The following is a 9,503-nucleotide window of genomic DNA, read 5'->3' on the forward strand; positions in this document are numbered from 1 at the left end:
AAAAATTATGTACATACCATATAAGATCACAGTGTCTATAACTAATACCCGTGTCTATAATTAATACCAGATAAACGTCCCTAATAAACGGTCCTAGTAACACATTTGATTAGCTAATTACGTCCTAATAATCTAGATTCCATAATCTTTGTTGCATGTTCAAATAAAGTACTCCGTACTCTATTCATATTATACGAATATTACCGCTTAACCTATACATGCACCCATACTACATGAGCTAATGGCATTCTAAAGCTAATTACAACGTAATAATTATATAACAAAATTACACCATGCAGAAAAAATAAAATACGCATCTACAAAACCTCACCTTAATCTATCTTTTCTTCCACCTCATCAGCTGCTGAATCGTACACTTAGTACAGACAAATCCTAGGCAGAGTGGCTAACTCATGCTAGTTTTTTCTTCTTCTGCGTGAGTGAGTGAGCGGAAAGAACTATACCAAACACTGAGCGTAGAGTGAGTGAGTGAATGAGTCGAGAGCGAAACTGGGAAACGCAGCTACTCCATTCAGCTACTTAAAAAGACCAAAGCAAACCGTCGGTGGTGTAATACAGTACCTGATTGGGGGATAGACAAAAAGCTCTGATTGGAAATAGACAAAAGCCTCAAAATCAGGTCAGTCAGTACAGGATTCAGCACATGGAATATTTTGGAAAACATCATCAGCGCCGCAAGACAGGCCGTGTCGACCATCTTCTTTACCAAGACAGGCCGCCCTTATGACGGCACTGTTCTAGAAGGTAAAGTTTCCAAATTTGTATTAACTCGGCCAGTTCAGTAGTTTGGACAGCCAACAGCGATTACAATATGCCAGCACCCCATAGAAAATTCACTCTGCACATGCAGTATTTTCATATCCAGTTCTCTCAAAGAAACACACCGTTTCATTGATACATATCAAAATAACAGAAAAGATGGCTACTATCAGAAGGTTCCTGCAGAAATCTGTGGGCTGAGAAGCCCTCTTCTAACTATTGTAAATAACATTACATGACAAAGAATATTTACAGGGGAATTACATTTTCTCATACAGCAACAACAAATTACACTATCGCGAAAATACAGAACTAGGTACACCAACCTGGAGATGATACAGAATGCGGTGGCGCATCCAACCTTCTTATCAGATCAAAAAGTGACATATATACTGTGTTACTACCTAACTAGACCACACATGCACCAGCCCGTGACTGTTGCCAGTGTAGATCTCGTTCCTGTCCTCGTCGTAGAACAGTGCTGTGACATCCTCCAGGGCTTCTGGGATAGTACTCCAGATTGAAGGGCTACCATTCTTGCGAGGAGCAATACGCAGGGCAGGGTCGTTAGCTGCAATCTTGGCAATGCACTTTCCAGTCATAATGTCGCTCATGTTGATTGATCCAATTGGAGAAGCTGCACGAGTAGCACTTAATTCAAGATGATTTTCTACATCTAGTCATATGAAACCAAAAGAATGCTAACTAATACCGAAGAACTGGCCACTACAAACTATCTGAATGATGGAAGCAGTTCCACATTATATAATTGATGCAAATTAACTAATACTGAAGAAGAAATAAGGATGTGACTACTGCACCTGTACTTTGGTCACCCGCTGCCTCAGATTTACAATATGAGATGATCAGATCCTGGTCACTTGTAATGTAAATATTATTGGTGCTACAATCTTGATGCCAAAGCAAATGGTCTTCGAACGACGTCACAAGCTCTCCTCGAAAATTCCATACGGCAACTGTTCTGTTTCGGAATGTCAAGAAGAGATTGTTCTCGTACAGAAAAATGAATGCTGATGGGGTCATAAACTTGTTAATACTGACTTCAATTAGCTCAGAACTTCGTACCTTCATGAAGACAAAGAAATTGATTAGGCTTATAAGCGGTAAATATTACAAGATGAATAAATAATACAGCTCATCAATTCTGCCATACATCAAGTATTTGAAGGTTCTCGTCTTCTTGCTTGACAAGGAGTTTTTCATTGAATTGCTCAATAAAATCAATTTTCTTGCCGCGATGCAATAAATGCCTAAACGATTTCAGTGGCTTTCCATCTTCAATTGATAATATCTTCAAAGGAACATAACTTGGAGTTCTATCATATATCAAAAGCATGATTCCTGGGCTGAGAAGATAAATTTAATTAGTAACTTAGCATGACTGAAATATGCAAACAATGAACAAACAAGGAAAAAGGTGTATACCTAATCTTTATCTCCTGCACATTGGTATCAGGTATTGAATATAGAAAGGAGTAGTTCTTCAAGTCAAAAACCTTATAGATACTGCCAATACAAGTATGACAATTAGAACAATAAGCTTTGTGAAGAACACATAATAATGTGATCGATGTTTAAGAAGGCATACCCATCCTGTGCCGAGTAAGTGAGTACTTTCCCATTTACATCATCAAACTCCACAAAGCCAGGCCACTTTAGAGATTCCGTCTCAAAAAGAGGAAACCCGGCATCTAACTGATTCCTCCGTATATATCTGAAAGAATACATAGATAGTAAGTGCAAGAGCTGTAAGTTACTCTATTCAATGAGAACAGCAAAATTATCCTCAAAATCATTTAAAATTGTGCTTCTCGACAAGTCACAAATTGTAGGATTATAATGAATTTGGGAACTTCTCATGGCATAAGCTCTTACTCGATTGGGGTTGTTCTGCACTTCAATGTGCTAAAATGGTCGGATGCATAAACTGAGACAGTAATAAGAGAATCATTGTTCTTGTTGTAGAACAAACTCCGAATCACTTCATCTGGGCATAAATTCAAGAAGGATAACCGCTTGTTTGTTACTGCAGACACAAAAGCGCAATGCAAGAGGTCAGAAAACATCGTTGCCAGTCAAGTGCAGATCACATTTTATCAAAGGTGGAAATACCTACCTCGACTAAAGGCAGCACAAAGCCCAGAATGAGCAAGAGCGAATATGATATCTTTTGCCGCCACAATCTCAATAATTTTGGATCGTTTTTTAAGAATCTGTAGCTTCACAAATAGGTGAGCATCGTGATCATATGTATCAAACTCTTCCTGCACCAAATTGATATTTATAGTGTGAGTCTAACACATATTTAGAAGATTCGTGTCAAAAGAAACATATAATGCAGCTTTTTGCTCAAATAAGAACGCCACACATAGTAAGTTATTACTCAGTACTGAATAGCCTTCAATTAGTACCAAATTATAGTATAGGCCCAAGTTGTACAACAACAGAACTTGGCTGAAATTGCAGTAGCCGCATCTGTAATAATATGCCCATTTTGGGTCTTGTACTACAAGCAGGAACAATAGAACCTTTAACTCGTCAAGTAAGGATTCAGAACGCAGCACTGAGTTATCTTAAGTATTAACCCTATCGCATCGAAATGCCAGCCAAAAGGTTGGTCTACGTACTACTTCCCGGTGTATGATCTCAAATACTCAAGGCTTAAATCAAGTCTTCTGCTACTTCAAGTATTAGTGTTCATAGTTACATGGGCGGATGCAAGTTTGGCCAGAAAGGGGTGCATAGGACAACGTATCCAGTTCAATTATCAACTAGTATAACCCATATGCATAGGTGTAACCAGCAGGCAAATGCCAAGTGAGCCCCAGACATAGTATTTCGGCTGTGCAAACCATCCTTTCCTTTCTGGTCATATACTCATATACCCATTTATTCACTTTAAGTAATGGTTCTTATTCTCGTAGGCAACTACGCACTTTCTATTGCAGTATTGCTACTACCTCCGTGACAAGTTTTTCGGAACTGACGGAGTACTTGGTTATGTCGAATTGTTGATTCTAAAATTTACATCCATGACTACTCAGTATGAAACGTCTGATAAGTACATGCGTAGTTCTATAGAGGGAACCGTTTCCATCATGGATCCGTCATTGTGATAGCTGCAGCTAACAAGGACCATCCAGAACCATTTGACAGAATATCATTTTAAACTACATGAGTTCACTGGATGAGTAACACATGCTAGAGAATCCAATCCTACAGGAGGCAGCTGCTTCTGAATTCCAGCAGCTAGAGCCGGAACGCAACAATTAAGGTCGATTATGTCAAAATGGCGCTCCATATTATTATGTATGGAACAGGGGGGGAGAAAAGGTTGAAACAGGGTGATTTACATGCCAAAGGTACCAGTTTGAGGCCCAAGATCCGATCTTTTGAGGGGAGATAGAACTCAGCACTTCTAGGTCCCCAGAATTAAACATCTCAATTACTACGAGCTACAAGAGCCGACGGAATCCAGCGAAAGGAAACCCTAGAGATCCGGAGGCCGTCCCCCCGCAAACGAACCCTAGATAGGCGCAGAGAGGAGACGGGCGGGCGGGCCTTACCTGGAGCTGCATGTTCCGGAACCGCTCGGGCACGGCGGCGGCGGCGCCCCCGCCGCGCGCGGCGAGCTGTCGGCCGCCGATCTCGCGGCGCTGCAGCTTGGCGGCGGAGTTGACGAGCGGGGCGTCCAGGCGGCGCTTCTGGCCGGCGCTCGGGCCGGCGCGGTCCGCCGCGTCGGCGCCCCGCCGGCGCGCCGTCACCCGGAGCCGCACCCGCAGCTGCGCGCGCTTGGGGCCGTCCATCGTCGCGCTCGGGCTGGCTGGCTAGGGTTTCGCGGGGAGGGAAGGCGACGGTCGCGGTGGTCTAGCTGGTTTGGTTGGGGAATTCGGGCTCTGTGTTGTGTTGTGTTGTTGGGGTCGGAGAGGAAAGGGCGAGAGGAGGTGGGCGGGGCCCGCGTGTGCAGTGTGTGCTGTGACGCCGGTCGGTGGGCCCGGTGGTAGAGTGAGACAGATCGCAGTATGCGTCGTGTGTATACCTGGGCATGTGTCCGGCCGGGCCGGCCCGAGGTAAGCCCGACGCAAAAAATACGGCCCAAGCCCGGCCCGGCCCAGCCAAATACCCACCAAGCCTGTCGGGCCGTGGGCCGGGCCATAGTGTTAATCGCTGTTTTCGGGCTACCTAGGCCCGGCCCGGCAGTCGGGCCAACATTTCACGGCCCAGGCCCGAGTTTTTCGGGCTGGGCTTCGAGCCGGGCCTCGGGTCGGGCTGCCCATGGCTAGGTATAGTCGTGTGATGTCTCTGCGTTGTCAGTCCATCTTTTTTTTTCGAGAATACACCTGGATGGTGTATTATAATATATAGAAGAGGGGCAAAGAAGCCCGACGACGCCGCAAGCGGCAAGTTCAAGCTACCAATATGGGGTGGCAGCTCCCCGACCCGAAGCCTACTCTCCTAATTGCCACCACAACTTCACCGGCTCCGGGAAGCCAAAGCTAATGATAATGACTCAGTCCATTCTTTTCCCTTTTCTTCGAGCATGCAATCCTCTAGTCTCGGGGTATAGTTTTCCAAATGAGTCCTCTACTTTTCTATGGATTAATTTTCCACCACCTTTTTCGATGAAGAGGATAGCTTCAAGACTCTAAGACCATGCACTACGTAGATTCGGATCAAAGGAAAACATGTCAGAGTTAGGAACCGGGTTGGTTTCTCTCTACTATGTGAGGAATCGGTTGTGGGTCACATGATTACTTTTTTTTACGTTTTTTGGCCTCTTTTACACACACTTGTGCTACAAGGATCAACAAATACATACAAAGAAGGGAACCATTAAGTTGACGCGCTTTTCTTGTCAGGCCCATTGAACCGATGCTCTACTATGTATTGAATCGACTCATTGAAGCCTTTGAACCGGAGGTGGCGTTTTGGCTCATAGGAGCAAATGCACCCATTATATAAAATATTGAAAAATTAATTTTAAAAATGTTAAAAAAAATTGACATAAATTTTTTGGTGTACATCGTGACATTTTATGTTCGTACACAAGTTTTCGTGGAAAAATAACATTTTGTGTGGTGTGTACAAAAAAGACAAAAAAATGTGATATACGTAGTCGTGTTACAACATCAAAATTTGTCTTTTTTACAAGAGCCACATAATTTTTTTTCTTTTTTTGAAAATTTGTGTACCAACATAAAATGTCTAGATGTACATGTAAAAATTTAGTTTAGAATTTTTTGATACTTCAAAATGTAGATTCACACAATGAGAGCAAATGCTCCTATGAGCCAAAGTGCATTTCCCCTTTGAACCGCTTTATCCTCACATAGTGCATGGTCTTAGCCAATGTGATCACCAAAAGTTGTGCTAGGTCTTCATTTGGTTTGGAACCAATTAACTTGGCAAATAGCGAACCCTTGAATTGACTAGTATGCATGGTTTGACTCGCTAACTTAGTTTAGAACTTTTGTAACTGAGGCATGCGAGAAAATTAATTAACTACGAAATGCCAAAAAAAATGTGTTTGCATTGTGTTGTTCTCAAACAAGAACGGCCTTGCGTCCATCAATTAGTCAAAATAATTCTCGCCCAATATCTTGTTGTTTTCCGAGCAGCGTTGTAAGCCCGATTTAATGTAGTAGTTTTGACACAAATAAGGTGGTGAAGGAAAATAAGAATAATAATAAGAAGAAGAAGAATCGAGTGACATATCTCTTGCATGAAGCACAAACTCGATATTTAAGTAGGCGTCATACAATTGTGTGAATACCTAGCTCAACAAACTACGCAATGGAGCTAGCTACCTGTGCAACACGGTCTTATAGTCCTCGGTAGGAACGTCTTGTGCATTTTCTCATTTCTTTGGTTGCACAAGTCTCATTATTATTGAGTCATTATCATTGAGTGCATGTTCTCGTCTTTTTCAGATCGACATTTCGGTTTCCAAACATGGTCGTAAATGTATGCACACAAAGTGTCTTGTGTTTGCATGTGGAGAGCGGTAGAGAGAATTGTGCGGCGGGAGCGGATGCAGGCCAGGGACATCCAACCAGGGTGTGAAAAATAGCATTTTAGGTTTTCCCTACCCACAAGCATGAGTAGACAATATGTTGGCATCCATTTGTTGGCGTTGACGGTGCATATGGTTCAACTTAAGAAAATATAATTCGAATGTTTGCACTCGGACCTCCCCTGTAACATATTTTTCCTTTTTTCCCTTAGATAATAAGGAACATAATATGTTACATGAAAAGCATTCATGCTTTACAACAAAGTACTCGGCGGAGAAACATTTGTTGCCGCTCTACCAACCAGTGACAACTAATTAGAGGAGGTCCCTGAGAGTTGTAGTGGCAGATGTCCTGCCCATCTTCTTTTTCCCCTGCAAAAAGTGACGATGTATTTGCTATAAGATTAGAAACATCAACGTCACCAAATTCATTTGCATGCAAAGTTCAAAAAAATATAGGACGCATCTAAGAGAAAAAAGGAGAACCGCTAATGGCGCAAAGAAATTGGTTTGAGAGATAAAGCAAAGGTTCTATAACTCAAGCCATCTGTTAGATTCACGATTTTTTTCATTGCTGATTCCGTGTTGACAAGGACTTCAAGTCTAGATTGCACATGATTATATTTCAACAACGTTTTTTCAGGACAATTAGACATAAGTTGTCAACCCATCTTGCAACATATTACCACATGCATGGTACCTTTAGGACAAATACGGTCACAATTTTATCATAATAATATAAGTCTAATTATGAAGATCTTGTAGCGATTAATAAGTGAATAGTAATTAAAGACGGATTTGTCTGTCTGTCACATTCATGCTTACAGAAATAACACAATTTTCTTTTCAATACATGCTTAAAGAGATAACACATTTTACTTTTTATAGTTAAAAAGATTCCTATAATGTTAGCATTGTTGTCATCAGATGCATGCATATACATGTAACAGTGTCATTCTAAGCTTACTTCCTGTCCCAAAAATTGTATGCAGATGCAGCAATGTCTGAGTACTCAGCGTGCATTACCTGGCGATGGTTTCTTCTGCCAGGGGTTCCGATATTTAGACGCCGGCCTTGCTCGTCGTACAGTATGAGCCCGCTGAACCGCGGCAGCTCACACCGCACCCCCATCAGTATCCTCCTCTGCCACACCGGCCGCCCCGGCGTCATCGCTGCCGTCGGCGTCCCACACCGCTCATGCCTCACAGGCGTCATGGCCCCTGATGCCTGCATCATCTGTGTCGTCGGTGGCGTCCGACACCTCCCCGGCGACGCGACTCGCTCTGCCGCTGCCTTGGGCATGGACATCGCTGCATCCGGCTCAACGCCGACGGTCCCGGTGCCCCCACAAGGCAGCCGAGGCATCTGTGCGCCGAGCACCCTCTCCAGCGCGCACGCGCCTTGCTGCCAGCATCCCTCGGGCCTTCTGGTCTCCGCCATGCCAGCAGCAGGTTTCTGAAGCTGTCTCCGACCAGAGTCTTGCACCTGGAACACCATTGCCTCTGGATTCGACCGGCGGCGGTCGCCTCTGACGACGAACAGCGCCGTCGGCGTGCCGCGCCTCGGTTCTGGGTACCGCTTCTTCGCCCTACGCTGCAGCATCGATGCGCACAGTCCCATCGCCGGGTAGCTTAATTTGGATTACGTTTTCAGATGGATACCCCAATGCTCGTGTGTTTGATAGTGTGCAATGGCGTCCTTATGGTGGCAAGCAAACAAAAGCTTCCCAGATGGAGTGAGCTGGGTTGGGAAGTAAGAGGAAGAGTGATCATACTTCTTTTTCTTCCTTGCATCAGAGTACATATCCCGGCCGATGCTAAGGAATGTGATGTTAAGAATTGCTTCGTGCGCGGAAGAAGAGAAGCGTTGCTTGTGAGTTGTGAGGCCCTATGAGTAGCGTGGTCGGCCGGTGTTTCATTTCCTTGTGCCTTTCTTGCATGGAACGTATGTATTCCAAACTTCGCTAGCATTTGCACGGAAGTTGATATGATGGTTGCTCTTTTCTGATTTCTTAGTGCGGATGCCTTCCCCCATGTTCGGCAACATAATACTACATGACTTTTTAGAATTCCAGTTTCTTTTGCCATAGATTTCGTCTGTTCGCTTAGCTCAGTACGATTTTTTTAACGAAATTTCACCGATTTAGTTATAATCACCAACAACAGTACAAAGAGCTCTAAAAGTAATCAGAATTATAAACAGGTCCTTGGACCCCCTTCTCAATTTTGGAGAACTTCTACGCACCAGCAATCGTGCAGGTGATACTAACGCACAAAGGTTTTGTCTACATGCCCAAAATATTTCTTATCCAAATTTCAAGCTAATATTAATAGATACAAATAATTCTCGGTAATTGAATATTTCTTTTTTCAATGTATTTCTTCACAATATGAACTGGAAAGAAAAGGTTAACAACCCATTGCCACTAATTATGCATGTGTAAGCCATGTCGCGACTAATGCAATATCAGCTGCTATTAAGTAATAAAAATATCTCTAATCTGTTGTATTGTGATCCAAACTCATATACTAAAGAGAGACTAACTTCTGATGAGCGGAGCGAGGCCCATCGCGGTACGGTACGGATCGTTGGCACCCCCTATATATACATCTTGTAAGCCGCCGGCTAGGGTTCATCAGATTATAAGATATCCCACGGCGTTTGTAAACACTCCCCGATATAGTGAAGT

General features: G+C 43.4%; 2 protein-coding genes across 2 annotated transcripts; both read right to left on the minus strand.

Moving 5' to 3' along the window:
• Positions 1–846: 846 nt before the first annotated feature.
• Positions 847–4,607, minus strand: LOC124653329. Its single transcript, XM_047192396.1, has 8 exons — positions 4,368–4,607; positions 2,918–3,065; positions 2,677–2,827; positions 2,390–2,515; positions 2,227–2,307; positions 1,955–2,147; positions 1,602–1,866; positions 847–1,417 (listed from the first exon to the last, which is right to left on the minus strand). The coding sequence occupies exons 1-8, from the start codon at positions 4,605–4,607 to the stop codon at positions 1,185–1,187; spliced, it is 1,437 nt and encodes a 478-aa protein (XP_047048352.1). The 3' UTR covers positions 847–1,184.
• Positions 4,608–7,777: 3,170 nt separating this feature from the next.
• On the minus strand, positions 7,778–8,434 carry LOC124656148. Its single transcript, XM_047194946.1, has one exon. The coding sequence runs from the start codon at positions 8,432–8,434 to the stop codon at positions 7,778–7,780; it is 657 nt and encodes a 218-aa protein (XP_047050902.1).
• Positions 8,435–9,503: the final 1,069 nt, after the last annotated feature.

This window comes from Lolium rigidum, chromosome 5, assembly GCF_022539505.1.
Source record: "Lolium rigidum isolate FL_2022 chromosome 5, APGP_CSIRO_Lrig_0.1, whole genome shotgun sequence".
Taxonomy (NCBI): Eukaryota; Viridiplantae; Streptophyta; class Magnoliopsida; order Poales; family Poaceae; genus Lolium; species Lolium rigidum.

What these genes read in the sequence shown, in the direction of transcription:
- LOC124653329 (XM_047192396.1), bottom strand. Translation starts at nt 4,607, where the DNA reads ATGGACGGCCCCAAGCGCGCGCAGCTGCGGGTGCGGCTCCGGGTGACG. An exon ending in TCCGGAACATGCAGCTCCAG is followed by an intron (nt 3,066 to 4,367) that starts GTAAGGCCCGCC and finishes AATTTGGTGCAG; the next exon opens with GAAGAGTTTGATACATATGA. An exon ending in AGCGGGTGACCAAAGTACAG is followed by an intron (nt 1,418 to 1,601) that starts GTGCAGTAGTCA and finishes CTACTCGTGCAG; the next exon opens with CTTCTCCAATTGGATCAATC.
- LOC124656148 (XM_047194946.1), bottom strand. Translation starts at nt 8,434, where the DNA reads ATGGGACTGTGCGCATCGATGCTGCAGCGTAGGGCGAAGAAGCGGTAC.